Raw genomic sequence first — 26,838 nt, 5'->3', positions numbered from 1 at the left:
ACTTCTAACCTACACAATCCATCTTTTGCGATGTTTACAACAACAGTAAAGCGGCAGGGCAGCAGCTGAGTCAGGATATGTAAAAGTTCCTACATTAGAATGAAAATTTCCCTCCAATTTTCTACTGCACTGCTGGAGTTTGTTCACTCCCGTGAGTCAGTTGGCGGCACTTAATTGGAAGATTGGAGAGGCAATTCGGGAGTGAGAGGCTGACATCACAGCCCAAGTTAGGCAAGTCCTTTCAATGCTCAGAAAACGTACTTCATGCTCATCAACCTACCATGCTCCCCTCTGTGCAATACAGCGTTCATTATCAGTTTGCCAGCCTCTCCTCTGTGCAATATAGCGGCCAATTATCAGCGGCCTCCCTTATCTTGCATCAAGAACTGAAAATAAACATGGTCCTACTGCACACAGCCATACTGGGCTGAGAGACCTCTAAAGAGATTTCAAATGGGGCTGCTCAGTCACTGCACACCACTGCAAGCGCTAGCATCGTGCGTTGTACGAAGTTCAAAAAACGATGTTTATTATTTTCAGTCATGATCTCTCGTGGAACCCCTGGCGACTTCTCAAGGAACCCTAGATGAGAAACCCTGAGCTAGCGGGTGGTAAATCTGTGGAGTTCATTGCCACACTATGGAGGGCTGTGAAGGCCAAGTTACTGGGTATATTTAAAGCAGAGATTGATAGGTTCTTCATTAGTCAGGGTATCAAAGATTACAGGACATAGGCAGCAAATTGGGGTTGAGAGGGATAATAAATCAGCCATGATGGAGTAGTGGCAGACCAGACTCAATGGGCTGAATAGCCAAAGTCTGCTCCTATGTCTTATAGTTTAATGATATTAAATAGTGCAAAGAACAAATAATCAGGTAGTAAGGTGGCATCCATCATTAAAAACCTTCTGCATCTCTTCTTATTTTACCATTGAGGAGGAGATACAGGGACATGAAGACTCATACTCAACGATTCAGGAACAGCTTCTCTATCAGATTTCTGAACAGTCCATGAATACTTCCTCACTATTTTGCTCTCATTTTGCATTGTTTATTTTGTTTTCCTTTTTGTAACCTATAGTAATATTTCATGTATTGCACTGTGGTGCTGCTGCAAAACATAAAATTTCACGACACATGTCAGTAATGAAGCTAATTCTGATTCTGATCTCCTCTAAGCTGTCTCATGTGCTTGCAGCCCAAGCCTACCTGTATGGTGACTCCAATGACTCACAGCATCACTGGGGCTGAACATACAGAGGAGGAAGAGGAAGAAAAGAAGGTCTGTCTTCCAGGCTTTACAGGATTGGTCAACTTGGGCAACACTTGCTTCATGAACAGTGTCATCCAATCGTTATCCAACACACGGGAGCTTCGTGACTACTTCCACGGTTAGTGAAGTGTGAAAAGCCAAAACATTAACAGTGGTGTGGCTGCAGAAGGTAGCCCTCTCTCTAAACCAGTGTTATGGGCTTGAGTCCTTTCCTAAAGAATCCAGTTCATCCTGGCCAGCTGTAGAATCAGGGGAATACTGATTCAGTGGTACTGCAGTGGTCCAGTCTGGCATTTCAGACAACAGCTGTCGACTCAGATGTTAAACCAGTTGCTGCTTAGTATGAGAGTTATGTAGTTATCCTGAACCAACAGGCATAAACCAGTTCACAGTGGTTGTCATATTAGTTTCTGAGAGTATGCAGCGTGTAGTGGCTACACTTCAGAACGTGTTGAGCTGCAAAGCACTTTGTGTATGGCTGTTATATAGTTGCTAAGATTCTTCTCACAGTCATCATTAGCATTAAAGGAAATGGTCGTCTTGGAACAGCATCTGCTTATATCCATAGCTGTGACCTTAAGTGATTAATTGGGAAATACATTGCTATATTTTAATGCTTACAAATTTTTAGGATTTTGTTTTGATACTAGCCATGTTTGAAGAAAGATTAACCAGGAACTCTGATTGTGCTCCTAGATCAATCCTTTGAGTCTGAAATAAATTACAACAACCCTCTGGGAACGGGCGGACGACTGGCCATTGGTTTTGCAGTGCTTTTGAGGGCTCTGTGGAAAGGAACGCACCATGCCTACCAGCCGTCTAAGCTGAAGGTGAGTGAACCATACTTGACAAAACCCTGGAGTCAGCAGAAACACTGCCAGATCTGCCAGCAAGTTGGCAACTTGGGCACAGCTCAAACTGTGGGAACATGAGAATGAATGAGGCCATTCAGCTCATTGGGCATTGATCATCTGATGGCTGAAAGAGGAACTAGAAGCTTAAGTTGCTATGTAACACACAAAATGTTGGAGGAACTGAGCAGGTAAGGCAGCATCTAGGGAAGGAAATAAGCATTTCAGGCCAAGACGCACCTGTTAAAGGGTCTTGGCCCAAAACATTGAATGTTCATTCCCCTCCATAGATGCTGGCCTGCTGAGTTCCTCCAACATTTTGTGTGTGTTGCTCTGGATTTCCAGCATCTGCAGAATCTCTTATTTTTAAATAGCTATGTTATGTTATGGGGAGGTTTAAATGTTGTATTTAGCTTCCTTTACAGAAGGAAAAGGTGTAGGTGGGTGCCCTTCTTCCAGGTAATACCAGTAATTACGGGTTTGGCACTGAGTGAGAATTTGCTCTGCCGGAGATCTGACAGACACAGTGGTTCAATGAAATAACTCATGGCAGTGTTGCCTCTTGAAATGGTTGACTAGTGTTGGGGAGATGTTGTGGGCTGGGCTGAAGAATTGAAGAATTTTCTAAAACCCTAGTGCAATCCTCGCTGATTTGATGCAAGCAACATTTCACTCTGTTTCAATACACGTGTGACAAATAAAGGTAATCTTTCTAACCTTTCCTTAACCTCTTGCCCCAAATTGAGTTAGTTCAGTTTCTGAAATGTGATCTTTTGGTTGTTTGTAATGTAATTGACCAGTGAAATGGGTTGGAGAGTTTGAATGGCAGTCCTCTATTTCTGTCTATCAGGTTCTAATGGGATTGTCTCCTGTGTTGTTAGAAATAGTAGTGAACACTCATTGTTGATCTGCATTCATAGAATATAGAATTGTATAGGCCCTTCAGCCTCAATGTTGTGCTGACTTTTTAATCTACTAAGATCAATCTAACTTCCCTCCCACATAGCCCTCCAATTTTCTATCATCCATGTGCCTAATTAAGAGTTTCTTAAATGTCCTTGATGTATCTGCCTCTAACCCTGGCAGAACATTCAATGCACCCACCACTCTGTGTACATTAAAAAAAAACAATTTCCGTCTAACATCCCTCATACTTTTCTCCAATCATTTTAAATTTGCATCCCCTCATATTGGCCATTTCAATCTTGAGAAAATGTCTCTGGCTGTCCATTCAATCTATATCTCTAACAGGTCACCTCTCCATCTTCCTTCACTCCAAGAGAAAAGCCCTACCTTCTCAACTTATCCTCATAAGACATGCTCTCTAATCCAGGCAGCATCCTGGTAAATCTTCTCTGCCACATTCTACTTATAATGAGGCAGCCAGATCTGAACACAATATTCCAAGTGTTGTATAGAGCTGAAACATTACATTTAATAAGATGATGACCGATTCTTTGCCTTGTTCCTATATATCACCAGAGCCATGAAAATGAGCAATAGCTGATCAACCGCAATACAGAAATCACAAATAAAAAGCAGCCTTCAAGTGAGGACTTTTCAGTATTAAATAAGTAACCCCTTACTTAAAACTTTTCCCCTAATTCTTGAGGCACTAGCCTGTGGAAGACACAGCTTCTTCCCTCAGGTTGTGAGACTAATGAATACCCTGCCACTAGAGGTCTCGTCACTAGGTCAGTGAGCTCTTTACCTGTGCTGCACACTACATGCATTTTGAGTTATATTTTACTAATTTATTTATGATAATATTTTGGTTTGTGTTTTGTGTGATATGTCTTATGGGTGCGCCATGGTCCGGAGGAACGTTTCATTGATTGTATACAGTCAGGTGACAGTGAATTGAACATGAAGTAACTTTGCCACCTGTCTTGTGAATCCTACTCTGTATCCTGACTGTCACTTCTCTTTCTTAGTGAAAGTGTCAACCATTTGTTTTTAAAGTTGGAAATAATCTTATTATCAAAGTATGTGTATGTCACCACGTACTACCCTGAGATTCATTTTCTTGTGGCCATTCACAAAAGATAGATTAAATAAAAGACTAAGCAGAAAGAGGAAGAAATACAGATGTGCAAAGGAAAACAAACTGTGCAAATACAAAAAAAAATTAGTAATAAATTGTATTGAGAATGACTCGTAGAGTCTTGAAAGTGTGCCCATAGGTTGTGGAATTAGCTTAGTGTTGAAGTGAGTGATGTTATCCACATTGATTTAGGAGCCTGATGTTTATTTCTGAACCTGGTGCCTAAGGCCTCTGTACCTCCTTCCCGATGACAACAGTGAGAAGAGAGCATTGCTTTGGATGGTGGTGTGCTTCAAAGTTCAAAGTAAATTTATTATCAAATTACATATACATCACTATATACAACCCTGAGACTTATTTTCTTGTGGGCAAGTAATAAATCAAAGAACCATAATAGAATTGATGAAATACCACACCCATAAAGTTCACAGTAAATTTCATTCTCAAAGTACGTGTATGTCACCATGTACAACCCTGACATTCATTTTCTTGTGGGCTTATTTAACAAGTCTATAGAACAATAACTTTAACAGGATCAACTAGGGCATTCAATCAGAGTGCAGAAGACAACAACCTGTATAAATGCGAATATAGTTAAATAGCAATAAACAAGAACATGAGATGAAGAGTCCTTGAAAATCAGTCCATTGTTTGTGGGAGCAAGTGAAGTTATCCCCTTTGGTTCAGGAGCCTAATAGTTGAGGGGATGCAGGTTAACCAAAGTGAAAGGTTAAAGATCTCAGTGAAAACACCCTGCCAGTTGATCAGCACAGGTCTTTAGTGCATGGCCAGGTAGTCTGTCCAGTCCAAATGCTTTCGTTGGGTTCACCCTCATGTCAGCTTCAGAGACTGACATCATTGGATGTAGGAGTTTGAGATGGTTCTTCTGTGTTCTGGGCAATCAAAGCGAAGGCTTTGATCTCATCTGGAAATGAAGCCTGCTGTCTCCTATGCTGCTTGATTTAACTTTATAAGAAGTTATGGCATTCAAGACCTGCCACAGCTGTTGAACATCCCTTATTGATTCAAGTTTGGTCTGGAATTTCCACTTTGCTTGTGAGATGGCTTTTTGAAGATTGTACCTGAACCTCATGTAACTTTCTTGGTCTCCAGGCTTGAATGCCTCTGATCTGGCCCTTGGCAAATTTCAGATCTCATGGTTCATCCAGGGCTTCTGATTGGGGAAGACTCTGAATGATTTAAGTGACACAATTATGTACAGCTGTTTTAATAAAGTCCATTACAACCATGGTGTGTTCATTCAGATTCCTAAATGAGTGCTTGAACACAATCCAGTCCACTGACTCAAAACAATCTTGTAATTGCTCCTCTGCCTCCAGTGACCACCTCTTTGTTGTCCGAATCTCTGGAGCCTTGCTTTTTAGCTTCTGCCTGTATGCAGTTAGGAGAAAGAAAGCCAAGTGATCCAGTTTACCAAAATACTTACGGTCTGGGCAAAGAACGGTAGGCATTCCTTGTCTTAGTATAATTGGAACCTCCAGTGCTACAGGTTATATGCTGGTGGTAATTGGGCAGCACTTTCTTCAAACAAGCCTGGTTGAAATCTGCAACTGTGATGTGAAATGTGTCAGGATAGACTGCTTCTTGTTTGGAGGTGACATCATGAAGTGTTGTACAACGTGCAACTATAGTCGGCTGTTGGTGGTATGTAAACTGCAGTCAGGACTACAGAAGAGAACTCCCAAGGTGAATAGAATGGACCAATTAGGTCCATTAGGTTAGGTGTTCCAAGTCAATGGAACATGAGCTCCACAAAACCACCATGTTGGAGCACCAGCAAGATAGTGCACAACCAATGTGCAAAAGATAGCAAATTGTGCAAGTACAAAAAGGAAGAAAAATAATAATAAATAAATAAGCAATAAATATTGAGAACATGAGATGAAGATTTCTTGAAAGTGAGTCCGTAGGATGTGGGAACAGTTCAGTACTGGGCAAGTGAAGTTAGAAACATAAAAAACAGGCCCAAGATGCAATGCCGAGCATGTACTTATTTTAGAAATTACCTGGGGCAACCCTCTACTTTCCTAAGCTCCATGTACCTACCTAGGAGTTTCTTAAAAGACCCTGTAGTATCGGCCTCCACCCCTGTCGCCAGCAGCCCATTCCACGCATTCACAACTCTCTGCATTAAAAAAACTTGCCCCTGACATCTCCTCTGTACCTGCTTCCAAGCACCTTAAAACTGTGCCCTCTCATGTTAGCCATTTCAGTCCTGAGATAAAGCCTCTGACTATCCAAATGATCAATGCCTCTCATCATCTTATACACCTCTATCAGATCGCCTCTCATCTTCTGTCACTCCAAGGAGAAAAGGCTGAGTTCAACCTATTCTCATAAGGCATGCTCACCAATCCAGGCAACATCCTTGTAAATCTCCTCTGCCCCCTTTCTATAGTTTTCACATCCTTCCTGTAGTGAAGTGACCAGAACAGAGCACAACACTCCAAGTGCGGTCTGGCCAGGGTCCTTTAAAGCTGTAATATTACCTCTAGGCTCTTAAACTCAATCCCACAGTTGATGAAGGCCAATGCACCATATGCCTCCTTAACCACACAGTCAACCTGCGTAGCAGCTTTGAGTGTACTATGGACTCAAACCCCTAGATCCCTCTGATCCTCCACACTGCCAAGAGTCTTACCATTAATGCTGTATTCTGCCATCATATTTGACCTACCAAAATGAACCACCTCACACTTATCTGGGTTGAACTCCATCTGCCACTTCTCAGCCCAGTTTTGCATCCTGTCGATGTCCCGCTGTAACCTTTTGACAGCCCTCCACACTATCCACAACACCCCCAACCTTTGTGTCAACAGCAGATTTTCTAATCCATCCCTCCACTTCTTCATCCAGGTCATTTATAAAAATCATAAAGAGTAGGGGCCCCAGAGCAGATCCCTGAGGCACAGCACTGTTCACCAGCCTCCATGCAGAATATGACCCATCTACAACCACTCTTTGCCTTCTGTGGGCAAGCCGGTTCTGGATCCACAAAGCAATGTCCCCTTGGATTGCATGCCTGCTTACTTTCTCAATAGGCCTTGCATTGGGGTACCTTATCAAATGCCTTGCTGAAATCCATATACACTGCATCTACTGCTCTACATTCATCAATGTGTTTAGTCACATCCTCAAAATTCAGTCAGGCTCGTAAGGCACGACCTGCCTTTGACAAAGCCATGCTGACTGTTCCTAATCATATTATGCCTCTCCAAATGTTCATAAATCCTGTCTCTCAGGAACTTCTCCATCAACTTACCAACCACTGAAGTAAGACTCACTGTAATTTCCTTGCCTATCTCTGTTCCTTTTCTTGAATAAGGGAGCAACATCTGTAACCCTCCAATCCTCCAGAGCTTCTTCTGTCCCCATTGATGATGCAAAGATCATTGCCAGAGGCTCAGCAATCTCCTCCCTCACCTTCCACAATAGCCTGGGATATATCTTGTCTGTTCCCGGTGACTTATCCAACTTGATGCTTTCCAAAAGCTCCAGCACATCCTCTTTCTTAATGTCTATGTGCTCAAGCTTTTCAGTCCACTGTCATTCATCCCTACAATCGCCAAAGTCCTTTTCCGTAGTGAATACTGAAGCAAAATATTCATTAAGTACCTCTGCTATTCTGGTTCCATACACTTTTTCACTGTCAGACTTGATTAGTCCTATTCTATCACGTCTTATCCTCTTGCTCTTCACGTACTTGCAGAATGCCTTGCCGTTTTCATTAATCCTATTCGCCAAGGCCTTCTCATGGCCCCTTCTGGCGCTCTTAATTTCATTCTTAAGCTCCTTCCTGCTAGCCATATAATTTTCTCAATCTCTATCATTACCTAGTTTATTTAACCTTTTCTTCTTGACTAGATTTTCAACAGCCTTTGTACACCACAGTTCCTGCACCCCACCATCCTTTTCGTGTCTCATTGGAACGTACCTATGCAGAAAGTCAAGCAAATATCCCCTGAATATTTGTCACATTTCTGCCGTACATTTCTCTGAGAACATCTGTTCCCAATTTATACTTCCAAGTTCCTGCCTGATAGCTTCATATTTCTGCTTACTCCAATTAAACGTTTTCCTAACTTGTGTGTTCCTATCCCTCTCCAATGCTATGGTAAAGGAGATAGAATTATGATCACTATCTCCAAAATGCTCTCCCACTAAGAAGACCTGACATCTGACCAGGTTCATTTCCCAATACCAGATCAAGTACAGCCTCTCCTCTTGTAGGCTTTTTAAACATATTGTGTCAGGAAACCTTCCTGAACACACCTAACAAACTCCACCCTATCTAAACCCCTTGCTCTAGGGAGATGCCAATCAATATTTGGGAAATTAAAATCTCCCACCATGATGATGCTGTTATTAATACACCTTTGCAGAATCTGTCTCCCTATCTGCTCCTCGATGTCCCTGTTACTATTGGGTGGTCTATAAAAAACACCCAGTAGAGTTGTTGACCCATTTCTGTTCCTAACTTAGACCCACGGAGACTCAGTAGACGATCCCTCCGTGACTTTCACCATTTCTGTAACCGTGACACTATCTCTGATAACAATGCAATGCTCCCACCTTTTATGGCCCCCTCCCTGTACTTTCTGAAACATCTAAAGCCTGACACTCTTAAGTAACTATTCCAGCCCTTGAACCATTCAAGTCTCTATAATGGCCAAATATCATAGCTCTACGTACTGATCCATGCTCTAAGCTTATCCGCTTTTTTCTTGATACTTCTTGCATTAAAGTAGATACATCTCAGACCATCAGTCTGCATGCATCCTTCTTTATCACCTGCCTATCTTCCCTCTCGCACTGTCTCCAAGCTTTCACTATTTGTAAGTTAACCACCCCTTCCTCCGTCTCTTCAGTTCGGTTGCCACCCCCGCCCCCAAGCAATTCTAGTTTAAACTCTCCCCAGTAGCCTTAGCAAACCTCCCTGCAAGGATATTGGTCCCCCTGAGATTCAAGTGCAATCCATCCTTTTTGTATAGATCACCCCTGCCCCAAAAGAACTCCCAATGATCGAGAAATCTGAATCCCTGCCCTCTGCTCCAATCCCTCAGCCACGCATTTATTCTCCACCTCACTCTATTCCTATACTCACTGTCACGTGGCACAGGCAATAATCCCGAGATTACTACCTTTGAGGTCCTGCTTCTCATGAACCTCCAGTTCCCACTTCTGAAGGTAATAATCAGCTCCTTGTGACATTGAGTCAGGTTGTGTTGTGTCACCACTCAGCCAGATTTCAAATCTGCCTCCTATATGCTGATTTGTCATTACCTTTGATTTGACCAACAATAGTGGTGTTGTCAGCAAACTTAAATATGGCATTGGAGCTGTGCTTAGCCATAAATGTAAGCACACAGCCTTGTGGTGCATCTGTACTGGAGGAGATGTTGCCAATCCGAACTGACTGGGATCTACATTAGAGACAACCTGGGATACACTTGCACAAGGAGGTTTCAAGGCTGAGGTCTTGATGATGGATTCTGCTTTCCTCCTCAGTGGTGGGGAGGGCTTTGCTTGTGATGGACTCTGCTCTATTCACTACTTCTAGACTTTTTTTTGCAGTTTATGAACACAAGATAATCTGTAAATACTGGAAATACAGTGTTGAAGGGTCTCTGCCTGAAACATCAAATGTTTATTCCGCTCCATAGATGCATCTTGACCTGCTGAGTTCCTCCACCATTTTGTGTGCTGATCTGGTTTTCAGCCTCCCAGAGCAAATCCTAGGAATTGGCCTTATCATTCTAGACTGCACTAGTTGCAGGAGCAGTGTGACCTGCTTTCAACTCCTGGGTTGCTTTGTGGCACTGAGTGCATCAGGCATGCTTTGAAATCATGCATCAGGAGTAATGAATATCTGGCAGTTTTGTGCAGCCAGCATTATCGCCCCAGGCTCTGCCAGGCAAGTGACACCAGAAAGTAACTTTGTACAGCCTCTGCTCATCTTACACCATGTCATGCTGCTGTTAATCTGCCAAAACTCATTTCTCAAAAATGAATTTCCCAAAGCTGTGAATGACAGCTTGTTAAACAGTAGTGATAATGGAACACTGCTTTATGTCAGTGAGAGGTGAGCACTGAGACAGTTCACTAGTTCAACCCCTATAATGTAGACCAGAAGATATAGGAGCAGAATTAGGCCTTTCAGCCCATCGAGACTGTTCCTCTATTCAAGCAGAGCTGATTTATAGGCCCTCTCAACCCCATTTTCCTACCTTCTCCTGGTAGCTTTTGAATCCATACTAATCCAGAAAATGTAGAGGATTAAGGGGAGATTTGATAGTGGTATAGAGAGGGTAAATGCAAGCAAGCATTTCCACCGAGATTGGGTGAGACTAAAACTAGTCATAGATTAAGGGTGCAAGGTGAAGTATTTAAGGGGAACCTGAGGGGGATCTTCTTTACTCAGAGGGTGATACAAGTGTGGAATGAGCTACCAGTGGAAGTGGTGGATGTTGGTTTGATTTCAACATTTAAAAGAAGTTTGGTTAAGTATATAGATGGGAGGGTTATGGTCCAGCCTTGAGTCGATGGGAGTAGGCAAAATATCAGCATGGGCTAAGTGGCCGAATGGCCTGTTCCTCATGTAGTTTTCTGTAACTGCATGTAGGAAGGTTGGGTGTGAGAGGTGATTGTGCTGAATGGTACAGCAGGCTCAGGGGGCCAATTGGCTGACTGCTGCTTTTTTCTTATAAATGTGATGAGATCATTATCACACAAAGCAGTCTTTAAAAATGTAATAGGCACACAGTTTCCACAGCATTACTAGGAAAAGCTGTACAAACACTGGAATCTGTGGCTCAGCTCGCAGGAAGAATGTACTGCAGAGACTCAGCCAGCCAGCCAGTGTACAGTGGCAGTGCCACATCTTTTCAGTTATAGAAGACCCCACTTGGAGTACTGCATTTGATTTTGATCACCTCACTACAGGAAGGATGTGGAGAGAGTGCACAGGAGATTTACAAGGATGTTGCCTGGATTGGAGGGTGTACCTTATGAGAATAGGTTGAGTGTACTTGGCCTTTTTAGAGTGGCACAGGATGAGAGGTGACCTGATAGAGGTGTATAAGATGATGAGAGGCATTGATCATGTGGATAGTCAGAGGCTTTTTTTCCCCAGGGCTGAAATGGCTAGCACGAGGGGGCATAGTTTTAAGGTGCTTGGAAATACGTACCAAGGGGATGTCAGGGGTTAGTTTTTCACACAGAGTGGTGGGTGCATGGAATATACTGCTGGTAGCAGTCGTGAAAGCAGATACAATAGGGTCTTTTAAGAACCTCTTAGATAGGAACATGGGGCCAGAAAAATAGAGGGCTGTGCAGTAGGGAAATTCCAGGCAGTCTCTAGAGTAGGTTACATGGTCAGCACAACGTTGTGGGCCGAAGGGCCTGTAATGTGCTGTAGGTTTCTATGTTCTTTATTCTGATGTGTCACTTTCTGGCATCTGCTGAGACTTTGGCCCAGGGCAAAGGGCACCCATGACAGGTAAAAGGATAAAATAGATATTACTGGTATCTCATTGCCTAAATCTGTGGTGTGATGCAAATAAATGTGTCTGTTGTTTTGGCTACATGTCGCTCTTTCTTTCCAGGCTATTGTGGCCAGTAAAGCCAGCCAGTTCACTGGTTACGCACAGCACGATGCACAGGAGTTTATGGCATTTCTATTGGATGGCCTGCATGAGGACCTTAATAGGATACAGAACAAACCGTACACAGAGACAGTGGACTCCGATGGACGTCCCGATGAGGTAAGACCATGAGAAATGGAAACAGAATTAGGCAATTCAGCCCATTGAGCTATACTGGGTACCTCAGATCTACAGCTGCAGCTGTTGCCTTTTGTTGCATTTGTTCCAGATATTGCATTCTGGCAGCTTGGATTTAGTGCACGAGTCCCTCGACATTGCCTCCTGTGCACAACAATTGTGTGTGCCTGTTTGTTAAGCACTTTGTCGTGTCACCATTTAGTTTGGCCAGTCTGTTTACAAAGAGGAGTGTTCAGATAATGTCAGGAAAACTGGAGCTCTGGTAATTTGAAGAGGCCTTTGTGACTCCTTTGGAGGAATGGCTAAAGAAAAATCCAGCTTCATTTTCCAGTCTAGTTCTGACATTAAATTATTGCATTTACACATCTCTATGATCCTCTGTTCAACTTAAACCTTCAATATCCTTGGCATTTTTTACACTGCACCTTCTCCAAAGCATTGACATTCCTCTGAACTAGTGTTTACCATAGCTTGTTAAACCGGGCTTTTGGTGAGAAAGGAGAAGTGTTATCAACTAGACACAACATCAAAAGCAGTTTTGCAAAGTCCTGATGAAGGGTCTCAGCCCAGAAAGTTAACTGCTTATAGATGCTCCTTGACCTACTGAGTTCCTCCAGTATTTTGTATGAATTTCCAGCATCTGCAGACTTTCTTGTGTTTGATCCGCAGAATTTCCTGTCTTGAGGTTAAAGTTGTATTTTGGAGAGAATTAGATGAGGTGGGTTTACTGTCGTGTACATCAGGCTCACGGAGTAACAGTACATAATAATTAAGGAGCAAGCTAGCAGAATGGTGTAGAGACTGTAGGGCAGTCTGAGGTAGTGTCAATAACAGCAGCAGATTAGTCAAAGAGCATTCCAGCAGAATGACCAGAATGTTAATCGATGTGTAGAGCCAAAACGGATGGGGGAGATCAGAATCGGGTTTATTATCACCGGTATGTGACGTGAAATTTGTTTAGCAGCAGTTCGATGCAATACATAATCTAGCAGAGAAAAAATTATAATAATAAATAAGATAAAAATAATAATAACATTTATTAACAAGTAAATCAATTACATATATTAAATAGATTTAAAAATGTGCCAAAACAGAAATACTGTATATTTTTTTAAAAAGTGAGGTAGTGTCCAAAGATTCAATATCCACCTAGGAATCAGATGGCAAAGGGGAAGAAGCTGTTGCTGAATCACTGAGTGTGTGCCTTCAGGCTTCTGTACACCTCTTACCTGATGGTAACAGTGAGAAAAGGGCATGCCCTGAGTGCTGGAGGACCTCAACAATGAACGCTGCCTTTCTGAGACACTGCTCTCTAAAGATGTCCTGAGATCTTAGTTAAGAGAAAATCTGCAGATGTTGGAAATCCAAGCATCACACACAAAATGCTGGAGGAACTCAGCAGGCAAGGCAGCTTCAATGGAAAAGAGTACAGTCGACATTGCGGGCTGAGACCCTTCAGCAGAATTGGAGAAAAAAAGATGAGTAGAGTTAAAAGGTGGGGGGTGAGAGGGAGAAACAAAAGGCAACAGGTGAAACCAGGAGAGGTGGGGCTGAAGTAAAGAGCTGGGAAGTTGATTGGTGAAGGACATACAGGGCTGTAGAAGTGGAAGCCTGATAGGAAGGACGGAAGGCCATGGAAGGAAGAAAAAGGAGGAGGAGTCGCAGAGGGAGGTGATGGGCAGGCAAGGAGATAAGGTGAGAGAGGGAAAAGGGATGGGGAATGGAGAGGGGTAGAGGGGAACATTACCGGAAGTTATTGAGATACAACATGGAACTGTCCCTTTGAGCTGCGCTGCCCAGCAGCTCCCCAATTTAATCGTGGGACAATTTACAATGACCAATTGACCGACCAGCTGGCATGTCCTTGGACTGTGAGAGGAAATCGGAGTACTTTGAGGAAACCACGGAGAGAATGTTTGGACAGCAGCGGGAGGTGTATGTAAATAACCAAGAGAGCAGATTAAGTGCAGGTGATCTCACTTTGCCAGTACTTGCTGTGGTGTAAATAAGCAAAGGAGTCTTATCACATGTTTCACCTGCAGCATCTCCTGTTCATTGAACTCTATAGGTGGTGGCAGAGGAAGCTTGGGAGCGTCACAAGATGCGAAATGATTCCTTCATTGTGGACCTGTTCCAGGGCCAGTACAAGTCCAAGCTGGTGTGTCCCATGTGTTTCAAGGTGAGTATGCAGAAAATGAGATGGGGTGAGGGGGTTAGTGTGGTTCACCCTGAGAAACTATACTAAGGATGGCAACAGTGTTATGAGAAGTTAAGCCAAAGCCCCATCTGACTTCTGATGGTCACACAGCCCACAATGTCCATGCCAACCTTGCATTCTAATCGCTGTTGCACCAAGATCCTTATCCTCCTGTACCTCGCCTGTCAAAATGTCTCTTAAAGAAAGTCAGTATCTGACTCCACCACCACCTCTAGCTGCACATTCCACATATCAACCACTGTGTGTAAATAAACTACTCCTCACATCCTCTTTAAAACCCTTTCCTTTCACCCTAAGCCCTTCAAAGTTCAAAGTAAATTTATAATCAAAGAATGTACGTATATTCACCATATATTACCTTGCGATTCATTTTCTTTCAGGCGTTTAAAGGAAAATAAAGAAATACAATAGAATTTATGAAAAAACTATATATAAACCTATGCCATCTTTACTCCCTCTGTGGGACAGAAGAATCGGACTATCTACCCTATGTATGCCTCATAATTTTACATACTTCTATCAGTCTCCTTCCCTCCATGAAAAACAAGCCCAGCCTGTCCAATCTCTCCTCAAAACTAAAGGCCTCCAGTCCAGAGAAAAATCCCAGTGAATCTCTTCTGGATCTCTCCATCTCAATTGCATCATATAGAGTGGTGACCAGAACGGCACATAGTACTCAGGATGGTCTAACCAATGTTCTCTAACATTTTAATATAGTGCCCTTATGTGTATGTATGTCTTGTCAAGTCAAATCACTTTTTATTGTCATTTCAACCATAACTGCTGATACAGTACACAGTAAAAACGAGACAATGTTTTTCAGGACCATGGTGCTACATGAAACAGTACAAAAACTACACTGAACTACGTGAAAAACAACACAGAAAAAAAAACTACACTAGACTACAGACCTACCCATGACTGCATAAAGTGCCCAAAACAGTGCAGGCATTACAATAAATAATAGACAAGACAATAGGCACAGTTAGAGGGCAGTAAGTTGGTGTCAGTCCTGTGAAGGTAAACATGCCATGTGCCTTCTTCACTGCCTATCTACCCATGTTGCTGACTTTCAGTGTGTTGTTTTTGGAACACTATGGTGCCTCTGTTACAAGAGAAATGTGATTGGTATGGAGAGGGTGAAGAAAGGGTTAATGATCACTGGAAACTTTTCACTGAGGAAAGATTGGAGACAGCTCCAGCTCATTGTTTACTCCCTTAGTTAAAGAATGAGCTTTTCACTGAACTACATAAAGACAAAGTCCTCTACCAACCTAACCCTGTCCTTGCACACTCCCCAGCCTCACAAAACAATAGTACTTCTGATAATCTAGATGTACAATGAGATCTGGGGAAATATAGATCAATGGATCATTTCTAATAGCTGGGAATCACCAGTCAGTAAAAAGTACAGGTTGAGTACCCCTTGTCTGAAGTTCTTGGGGCCAGAAGTATTTTGGATTTTTTTTGTTTCTGCAATTTATCATGAGAGAGCTTGGATCGCCATCATTTTTGACTTTGAATTTATGTGCTACCAGTGTCCATCACACTTCATTTACTGTACTTAACAGTAAAAGTGATTAGATACCATGAATATAATGAAAATATAATGTGTGCAAGGTGACAGAAGCAGCACGGTAGCATCAGGAGAAAACCTGAATCAGCTGTTGAACAACAACAAACAACAGCAGGCGTTCAGTCTCCACCTACAATGTTGTGTTTGATTAAATGGTGTGTTTTACTTTTTTAGGTTTTATGTAAGGTATAAAAACAATCAGCATTGTAGACTTAAATTTCTGCAACCAGCCTGCTGATTTTTCACAACTACCTTTAATTTTGAGTTTGTTGTGATAGATCTTTGCTTGTTTCATGATCGGCATACCACTAGGTGGCATATGTTCTCTCTGATGCTGAGGAATCCATTGTCAAAGCATGATCGAGATCTTCATTTTTTTGCTTTATGCAGTGTTTTTCTATTCTTTATTAACTTCTATTCATTACATATGTGAGTTCACTTCTCAGAGCTTTCTGTGGTGCACATCGCCTGGGAACCTATCTGCTTCCCATCAATTCCAGCAACCCTGTCCATGCCAGTGCCAGCAGATCGCATGTTGGCTTCAGTAGAGCCTGTAGAATTGGAATGGAATCAAGTGTTTCTAAACTCCGACTGGCTGGCTGAGAGAGAACAACTGAAAATGTGTAGGCTGGAATGGTGAACTTATTTTGAATACCATGATTTTATTGAATTCAAATTGCCTGCTGTTGTCGGAAGGAAGGAATTTGGACAAATTTTACTACTGTTAGGATTTGCCTTAAAACAAAAAAATTCATGTCTTTTAAGTCGGTGATAATATATCAGATTGTGAGGAACAGTTTGCAGGCAACTTAACACTAGGTGGTGCTGTTCAGTTGAAGTTACAGCCATGTAAAGATGTAAACCTCAACCCAGGAACTAGCACGTAAGCAATGGCTTCCAGTCTGCCAGTTCTTGTGAAAAATAATCCACACCAGGCAAAAGGGGATTTCTGGACTTTCAAGGTTCAGAGCATTAATGTCAGAGTTGTAATGTATAGTACAGGCCCTTCCTTCCACCACAACAGTGCTGACCCATTTGTCCACTACACTCAGTTGGATGATAATATTCTTTGCTTTGCCTATTTAAGTGCCCAACTAAATGCCCCTCTAGCATACTGATTGCATCTAATACCCACCACCTCCACTGCACAGAGTCAAATAAATAACTTTCCCCATAAATCCACTTTAAAACTTCTTCCTCTCACCTCAAACTTGCCCTTCTCAATGCCCCTATAATGAGAAAAATATTCTATCTACCCTATTCTGTGTGTATTTATGGTCATAAAGCTATACAGCAGGCTCTTCAGCCTAACTCAAACATGCTGACCAAGGCACCTATCTAAGTTAGTCCCATCTTTTTCTGCATTTGGCCCATTTCCCTCTAATCTTTTCCTTTCTGTGAGTCTGTAAGAGTATCTTATAAATGTTATAATTGTACTTCTCTCTTCCACTTCCTGTGGTAGCTCATTCCATATGCCCCTCTGGTGCCCTTTTCATCTTTTCCTTCACTTTTAACCTATGTGTTCTAGTTTTAGACTCCTCAACCCTGGGGAAAGACTGTAACTATCCACCCCTGGTGATTCTATAAGAGCACCCCTAGGCCTTCTTCACTCAATCCAAACCAGACACAACCTGTCCAGCACATAACCAAAGCCTTCCAATCCAGGTGAGCGTCTTCTGATCTCTCCAGCACAATGACATTCTTTCTGTAGAGTGGAGATGTGATCTGCTCACAATGCTACCGAGTGTGGTGGAACCATCAGTTTACAAAGATGCAGCAAAACATAGAACAGTACAAGCCCTTCGGCCTATGATGTTTTGCCAACCTTTTAACCTGCTCTAACATAGCCCTCGCTTTTTCGATCATCCATGCACCATGCACCCATGTAAGAGGCTATTAAATTCTCCTAATGTATCTACCTCTGCCACCACCCCAGCAGAGCATTACACACACTCGCCGCTCTCCGGAAAGAACTTGCCATCCTTCCTCCCTATATTTCCTCCAATCACCTTAAAATTATACTCATATTAGCCATTTCTATCCTGGGGACAAGTCTTTGACTGTCCACTCTATCTATGCCTGTTATCATGTACACCTCTGTCGCGTCTCCTCTCTCCCACCTTTACTCCAAAGAGAAAACCCCTAACTCACTCATCCTATCCTCATAAGACACGCTCTGTAATCTGGGCAGCATCTGGATAAATCTGCTCTGCACCCTCTCTCAAGCTTCTACATCCTTCCAACAATGAGGTGAACAGAACTGAACACAATAACATACCAACTTTTATATTCTGTACCCCTCTTAATGAAGTCAAGCATACATCTGCCTTCAACCTATCCGCCTGTGTTGCCATTTTCAGAGTAATATCAACTTGAACCACGACGTCCTTCAGTTCATAAACATTCCTCAGCACCATTATTATACATGTCCTCTACCAAATGTTCTGCCATTCATTGAGAAAGGTGTGTCAGAACCAAGTAATGGTAATGATTTAGAGATACAGTGTGGACTAGGATCTTCTGGCCCTTCAAGTTGCACCACCCAGCAACCCCTGACAACCCCGATTTAACCCTAACCTAATCATGGGACAATTTACAATGACCAATTAACCTACCCAGAATGTCTTTGGACTGTGGGAGGAAACGGAGGACCAGAGAAACCCTATGCATTCCACGGGGAGGTCGTACAGAGACTCCTTACAAAACAGCACCAGAAATGAACTCCAAATTCCAATGCCCCAAGCTGTAATAATGTTGTGCTATCCACTACGCTGCCTTGGCACCCAAATGTCACACTTGGAATTCTCTCTGCCAGTGGTCATTGGAGATCACTGGATGCGTGTTTTAGATCGTAAACTCTCTAATTTACTAGTGTGAGTTGTTCTAACTTTAGCCTTGCAGGGATTGGTGTTTAATCTCATGATTTCTTGCTTTCAATATTGCCCTAATCTGATTCAAAGACTCCTCTTGCCCCCAACCCACCCCCAGATGCCAAATGTAGGGATTAGGAGAGTGGGTGTTTGGTTGTGCAGACTCCATCACATACTCTGCTTTTCATGTAGGCTCTAAATGAAAGGATTTCCATTTATCCCCAGCGTTTACTCCATCTGGTGTCCAGATCAAATGGAGCTCCTTTCAAAATAAAAAAAATAGAGGGCTATAGGTAAGCCTAGTAATTTCTAAAGTAGGTACATGTTCAGCACAACTTTGTGGGCTGAAGGGCCTGTATTGTGCTGTAGGTTTTCTTATGTTTCTAAAAAGGTAATATGAGATGGTGGAGAGGCTTGTATTTGCACTAGAGAATGACAGGTGATGCATCCCCTCAGTGATCATTGAGATCCCACACTCAAATATTGAAACTAATTTGACGAAAGTACTACTGAGAATAAGGGCGGAGGGAGAAGCAGGATGCTGCCTTATTATCTCCCATGGCCAGGAATCAAATTTATCCTTAATTGGGATAGGAATCTCCTTTGCGAGCTGTGCACAATATCCGAGAGCTTCAGTCTGCAGGAAGGAACTGGAGGCATTGTTGTCCTGTAGATATGGTGAAGGTGAGGATGACTCTGTTTTTGTCTGCATGTGTCTCTGCCTGTCTCCCATTCATTTTGTGTGCATTTTGTTTTCTAGGTATCGATCACATTTGATCCATTCCTCTACTTATCTGTCCCACTGCCACAGAAGCAGAAGGTGCTGACTGTTTTCTACTTTGCTAAAGAGCCCCATATAAAACCCATCAAGGTAAGAGTCATGTCGCAGTGAGCAGAACCGTGCACTGTTCCTTCCACAGTCTTCAAACTGCTGAGGCTTGCTTTGACATGGGCCAATACAAAAATGACAGGAAAGAATAAGTTTCATTAGAAAGTAAATTTTCATGCCACTAATCAGATGACAAACACTAAGTAGATAACATTCTCTTTGCTTGAAACAAAGTCTACATTTATATACTCATACGCACATTCTCAAGTCAACACAAAGCACTCTGCAACAATGTTAGCTGGCTTGTATATACTGTCCTCCCTCAGACACAGTGCAATGTATGGCCAGTTTGCATGTTGTCCTTGGTGATAGAGACTGTAATTCCTGACAGCAGTTTGTTCTCATTGGTTAGTCTCTCTCCTTGGCAATTTTGGGAGGAATCCAAGCTATGCTCTCTTGTCACAGCTTCCCTGGGAAGGAGGTACAGAGTCTTGGGTCCCACACTACCAGGTTCTGGAACAATTATTACACTATAACCATCAGGCTCCTGAACCAGTGTGGATAACTTCACTCACCTTGACATTGAACTGATTATTTAACCGATTAACAATATTAATTTATATATTTTGCACAATTTGTCTTTTGCCATTGGTTGTTTTTCAGTCTTTATGCATAGATTTTCATAAAGTCTACTTTATTTTCCTATAAGCTCCTGCAAGAAATCAATATTAAGGTAGTATATGGTGACACATAAGTACTTTGATAATATGTTTACTTTGAACTTTAATGGCTTGTCCCCTAAAGAAGATTTGCATGTAAAATTAGCTGGAGTTATTTTATTTTTATTTAGAGATGCAGCATGACAACAGGCTCTTCCAGCCCAACAAACCACACCATCCAATTACACCCATGTGACCAATGTATCTACCAACCACCTGTATGTCTTTGGGATGCAAGAGGAAACCAGAGCACCCGGAGAAGGCTAACTCGGTCACAGGCAAAACATACAAACTCCTTACTGACAGCAGCAAGAATTGAATTGGGTCACCAATGCTGTAATACTGTTATGCTAACCACTCTGCAATTGAATTTTACATTCATATAGCAACAGGCCCTTTGCCAACCATGAAATACCCAGCTGTGCTAATTTAATACCGGCGCTGGAGTCTTCATCCAGATACTCCTTTACGCAAGTGTTTCTGGTAGTATTCCAGATTCCAACCACTCTAGATGAAAAAGTTTTTATTTAGATTCTTTCTAAATTTCTTACCCCTTACTGTAAATGAGCTCTCTGGTTGCAGATATCACCACTCTGAGGAAGGTTCCTTGCTCTCAGTCCTAGCCATGCCCTCGTAATTTAGTGTTTCCCAATCAGGTATTTTCCCCCTCCCCACCCAGTCTATTAGGTCTTCTGCCATTTGTAAACTGATCTGTGGGATATCTCTTGAATTTTCTGCCTCCGCTCCCGTACCCGGCTCCCTCCCTTTCTCAGCTGAATCTGACTATAGGCAGGAGTTCGACTCCACATCCCCACTGTCTGCCAAGACTGAATACTTCCATCTCCTAACATTAGATAGATAGATAGATACTTTATTCATCCCCATGGGGAAATTCAACTTTTTTCCAATGTCCCATACACTTGTTGTAGCAAAACTAATTACATACAATACTTAACTCAGTAAAAAATATGATATACATCTAAATCACTATCTCAAAAAGCATTAATAATAGCTTTTAAAAAGTTCTTAAGTCCTGGCGGTTGAATTGTAAAGCCTAATGGCATTGGGGAGTATTGACCTCTTCATCCTGTCTGAGGAGCATTGCATCGATAGTAACCTGTCGCTGAAACTGCTTCTCTGTCTCTGGATGGTGCTATGTAGAGGATGTTCAGAGTTATCCATAATTGACCGTAGCCTACTCAGCGCCCTTCGCTCAGCTACCGATGTTAAACTCTCCAGTACTTTGCCCACGACAGAGCCCGCCTTCCTTACCAGCTTATTAAGACGTGAGGCGTCCCTCTTCTTAATGCTTCCTCCCCAACATGCCCTTCTAACCTTGCTTTATTTGCCAAGATTGTTATCCATTTCCTCTTCCTGCTAGATTCAGTGCTTCCTTTGCTGTCTCACTCACCCTCAAATCGACATATTATGGAAAGAATTGATCTCATCCTGATCTGGTGTCCATGTACTAATTCACTCCACCGTACAAGCATACAGTGAAAGTAGGAGAGGACCATTCAGCCCTTCGGCTTGCTGTGTCATGTGATAGCTTATGCCTTTTCTCTATCTCAATACCCATTCTCTTACCTTATCAGCTCCAAATCTCAGTAGCTACAATCTCCTGTGTCAAAACATCAGCAGCCATGATAACATAGCAGTCAGCATGGGTATGCTATGTTGGTGCCCGAAGCATGGCGACACTTGTGGACTACCCCCTACAATCCTCAAACTGTGTTAGTCATTGACACTGTTTCATTGTATGTTAGAAACATAGAAAACCTACAGCACAATACAGGCCCTTCGGCCCACAAAGTTGTGCTGAACATGTCCTTACCTTAGAAATTACGAAACTCCATGTATCTATCCAAAAGTCTCTTAAAAGACCCTATCGTATCCGCCTACACCACCGTTGCCAGCAGCCCATTCCACACACTCATCACTCTCTGAGGAGAAAAACCTACCCAACATCTCCTCTGTACCTACTCCCCAGCACCTTAATCCTGTATCCTCTTGTGGCAACCATTTCAGCCCTGGGAAAAACCCTCTGACTATCCACACGATCAATGCCTCTCATCATCTTGTACACCTCTGTCAGATCACCTGTCATCCTCCTTCGCTCCAAGGAGAAAAGGCCGAGTTCACCCAGCCTATTCTCATAAGGCATGCTCCCCAATCCAGGCAACATACTTGTAAATCTCCTCTGCACCCTTTCTATGGCTTCCACATCCTTCCTGTAGTGAGGCAACCAGAACTGAGCACAGTACTCCAAGTGGGGTCTGACCAGGGTCCTGTATAGCTGCAACATTGCCTCTCGGCTCCTAAATTCAATTCCATGATTGATGAAGGCCGGTACACTGTACGCCTTCTTAACCACAGAGTCAACCTGCGCAGCTGCTTTGAATGTGCTATGGACTTGGACCCCAAGATCCCTCTGATCCTTCACACTACCGAGAGTTTTACCATTAATATTATATTCTGCCATCATATTTGACCTACCAAAATGAACAACTTCATATTTATCTGGGTTGAACTCCATCTGCCACTTCTCAGCCCAGTTTTGCATCCTATCAATGTCCCACTGTAACCTCTGACACCCCTCCACACTATCCACAACACCTCCAACCTTTGTATCATCAGCAAACTTACTAACCCATCCCTCCACTTCCTTATCCAGGTCATTTATAAAAATCATGAAGAGAAAGGGTCCCAGAACAGATCCCTGAGACACTCCACTGGTGACTGACCTCCATGCAGAATATGACCTGTCTACAACTACTCTTTGCTTTCTGTGGGCAAGCCAGTTCTCGATCCACAAAGCAATGTTCCCTTGGATCCCATACCTCCTTACTTTCTCAATAGGACTTACCTTAACAAATGCCTTGCTGAAATCCATATACACTACATCCACTGCTCTTCCTTCATTAATGTGTTTAGTCACATCCTGAAAAAATTAAATCAGGCTCGTAAGGCATGACCTGCCCTTCACAAGGCCATGCTGACTATTCCTAATCATATTATACCTCTACAAATGTTCATAAATCCTGCCTCTCAGGATCTTCTTCATCAACTTACCAACCACTGAGGGAAGACTCACTGGTCTATAAATTTCCTGGGCTATCTCTATTCCCTTTCTTGAATAAAGGGACAACATCCACAACCCTCCAATCCTCCGGAACCTCTCCCGTCCCCATTGATAATGCAGGGATCATCGCCAGAGGCAATGTTTTAATGTAAATGTGACAAATAGACCTAATCTTTCATCTCTACCTGTTTACTCTCCATTAACCTCAGTCTTTGCCTGGAATATGCTAAATGATTCTGGAACCACATGAGTTTGAATAGAGAATTTCCCACCACATACATGTCCCTTCAGTTGTAAAACTCACTCTGCACTCTACCATTTTGTCACATCCATCCATCATATCCCTGGGATCTTCCTTTCTTGTCCTTCAATGGATTCCAAGATTTAATCACCCCAATTTAAGGCTTTCTCTTCTGTATCCTGTGTCTTAAGGTTTGGAATGTCAATTCTAAGGTTCTCTCCTTCGGTCTCTCTCCTCTCTTAGAATGCTCTTAAACTTTGCTGCTTTGTTCAAGCTCTTGGTTAGCTGTCCAAATATTCATAGAAACAGGTCCTTTGATCCATCTAGTCTGTGCCAAACTATTAATCTACTGAGTCCCATCGACATGCACCTGGTTCATAGTCCTCCATAAACCTCCCAATCATACACCTATCCAAACAATGTAAATATTCAAATTGAGCTCACATCCAACACTTTCACTGGCAGCTCATTCCACATTCTCACTGCCCTCTTAGTGCAGAAGTTGCCCCCTCAGGTTCCCCTTAAATATTTCACCTTTCACTCTTAATCTATGACCCCTGGTTCTAGTCTCACCCAACCTCAGTGGAAAATCTTGCTTGCATCTACTCTATACCCTTCATAATATTATATGCCTCTAACAGATCTCCCTTCATTCTCCTACACCTCAGGGAATAAAGTCCTAACTTAATTCAATCTTTTCTTATAACTCAGATTATCAAGACCCAGCAACATCTTGTAAACTTTCTCTGTACTCTTTCAATCTTTGTGATCACTTCTGGTCACCTCACTGTGGATGTGGATACTATAGAGAGAGTGCAGAAATTTACATTGATATTGCCTGGATTGGAGAGTGTGCCTTATGAGAATAGGTTGAGTGAACTTGGCCTTTTCTCTTTGGAGTGATGGAGGATGAGAGGTGACCTGATAGAGATTATAAAATGAAAGGCATTAATCGTGTGAATAGCCAGAGGCTTTTTCCCAGGGCTGAAATGGCTAACACGAGGGGGCATAATTTTAAGGTGCTTGGAAGTAGGTACAGGGAGGGATGTCAGGGGTAAGTTTTTCACAGAGTGGTAGGTGCTTGGAATGCACCGCCAGCATGATGGGGTCTTTTAAAAGACTCTTAAATAGGTACGTGGAGCTTAGAAAAATAGAGGGCTGTGCAGTAGGGAAATTCTAGGCAGTTTCTAGAGTATGTTATATGGTCAGCACAGCATTGTGGGCCAAAGGGCCTCTAATGTGCTGTAGACTTCTCTGTTCTGTTTCCTGTAGGTAGGTGACTAGAACTGGACACAGTACTCCAAATTGGGCCTCACCATTGTGTTATACAGCTTCTACATAATATCCCACCTCCTGTACTCAATGATTTGATTTATGAAGGCCAATGTGCTTAAACAAGTTAATTGTTGCTTGGTGTTAGAATTTGTTTTTGATTCTGAGAAAAGCCTTGGAATGTTTTATTCATTTAAGCATGTTCTAAATGTATTTTAGTTAACCTGATTGCTCCTTTTCTCCTTCTCTGCTAATAGATCTTGGTGAGTGTGAGCAAGGAAAATGCCAGCGCCACGGACATCTTTGAAGCTGTTGCCCGGAACATGAAGGTAAAAGTAGACTCTCTTCGACTAGCTGAGGTAAGTCCTTATAACTGTGCAAAGGTGACTTGTGATTAAACTAGGGAAGGTGATGGGAAGATGGGTTGAGCAAGAAAGTTCTCCTGACTTGAAGTTCATCTTTATCTAAAGAGTTACTTGTTCCTCCAGAGGTGCTGGTGGTCTTGAAGCACATTGAGGTGGCCAAATCCAGAGTGCATCCTAGGACATGATGGAAAGAACCTCCTGAGGCACTGGCAGAGATTTTTTTCCTTAGCCATGGGTGAGATACCAGATGACTGGAGGGTGGCTAAAGTTGTGCGTTTATTTCAGAAGGCAAGGAAAGGGCTGTCTGGAAGGTTAGATCACATGGGGTCCAGGATGAGTTGGCTAATTGGTGTGGTGGTAGAACACAAGTGCTGGTAGTGGGCGTTCAGTTTTCAGATGAGGGGTCTGTTACCACTGGTATGCCACAGAGATTAGTGTGTGTCCGCTGTTGACCAATGATTTGGATGGAATTGTTATTAACATGGTTAGTAAGTTTGTGGACTACACCAAAATTGGTAGTGTAGTGGACAGTGATGTTACAGAATGGCAAATGGCATTTAACTTAGCCAGTTCGCGGTCAGAAAGTCACAGACCAAACAACTCAGAAGCACAACCTGTGGTCCAAGCTGACCAAGGTAATCCATTTGATTGCATTTGGCCCATATTCCTCTCAACCTTCTTATCTGTGTACTTGTCAAAACATCTTAAACCCCATTGTAATTATACCCACTTCTACAGCTTCCTCTGGCAACTTGTTCCAGATAACCATCATCATTGGGTCCCTTTTAAATCATTCCTTTCTCACCTTATACCTGTGTTACAAGTACTTTTATTGGCTCAGTTTACAAGCATGTGAGTTTACACAACTGAATATCTAAGTGCTCATGAACTAAGTTTTCCTGCCCCTCCATGAACAGTCAAAGAATAGAAAAGTCATTACCTGGGAAAAATCCAACTAACCATGTGTTCTTCATGGCCTTGATCTAATCCCCATATGTCTGATGTGGGGTCCTCCACATCTGCAGTGGTTGGTCACTGAGGAGTTGTTGCTTCCTGAGCTGTCAAAATCCTCTATTTTTATACTTTTCCTCATTAGGTGTTTTGTGTCTGTGCATAACTACATATACTGTATATTCAATAAAAGCACGCACACGGAGATGGCTTTCACTAGTGTATTCACATTGCCGTGAGAGAGAGAAGGAGAACAATGCGCATACGCGGACAACAGATCAATAAGTAGTGCTAAGAGGGGTGTCATTGCTCTAAAAGAAATATATTCATACATTACACTTCCTCCCCCTTTGGATTAATGCAACATGAACTGTATATGTAGAAAACATTAAATTTTCCTTTCATAAACCCATATTCCAAATAAACATGCTTTCACAACAACAGTCCATAACTAACTTCACAGTTCTTTTGGGTGATGCTCTGTTCCTTTCAGGATAGCACCTCTGGACTGTGGAGTGACATCAGGTTTGACAAGTCTTGTCAACAATAATGTTCTTGTCACACCTCTGGACCCAAGGAGTGGTATCAGGTTTGGTAAGCATCTTATCTAAGACAACATTCTCAGTTTCCTGTGTCACTATGCTGTCAGTGACATGATCATTACTGGGAGGCAGGTCCGGTGACTGAAATGTGTCTGTCTTGTCGGATGCCATCGACTCAGGTGTGTTCTTTGGTTGAGCATCCAG

General features: G+C 42.5%; 1 protein-coding gene across 7 annotated transcripts in view; it reads left to right on the top strand.

Annotated features, from left to right (window-relative positions):
- Positions 1 to 26,838, top strand: part of usp19 (ubiquitin specific peptidase 19) — a 218,693-nt gene that overhangs the window by 120,363 nt on the left and 71,492 nt on the right. For all 7 annotated transcript variants that reach the window (XM_073071970.1, XM_073071968.1, XM_073071973.1 and 4 more), the window contains 6 exons: positions 1,198 to 1,390; positions 1,969 to 2,102; positions 11,793 to 11,951; positions 14,038 to 14,148; positions 19,394 to 19,504; positions 25,034 to 25,135. In XM_073071970.1, coding sequence (XP_072928071.1) covers positions 1,198 to 1,390; positions 1,969 to 2,102; positions 11,793 to 11,951; positions 14,038 to 14,148; positions 19,394 to 19,504; positions 25,034 to 25,135 — 810 coding nt within the window. The remainder of the gene's footprint in view (positions 1 to 1,197; positions 1,391 to 1,968; positions 2,103 to 11,792; positions 11,952 to 14,037; positions 14,149 to 19,393; positions 19,505 to 25,033; positions 25,136 to 26,838) is intronic.

This window comes from Hemitrygon akajei, chromosome 19 (genome assembly GCF_048418815.1).
Source record: "Hemitrygon akajei chromosome 19, sHemAka1.3, whole genome shotgun sequence".
NCBI lineage: Eukaryota > Metazoa > Chordata > Chondrichthyes > Myliobatiformes > Dasyatidae > Hemitrygon > Hemitrygon akajei.
Note: the sequence above shows the minus strand (reverse complement) of the source record. Positions and strands in the feature narration are given on the sequence as shown.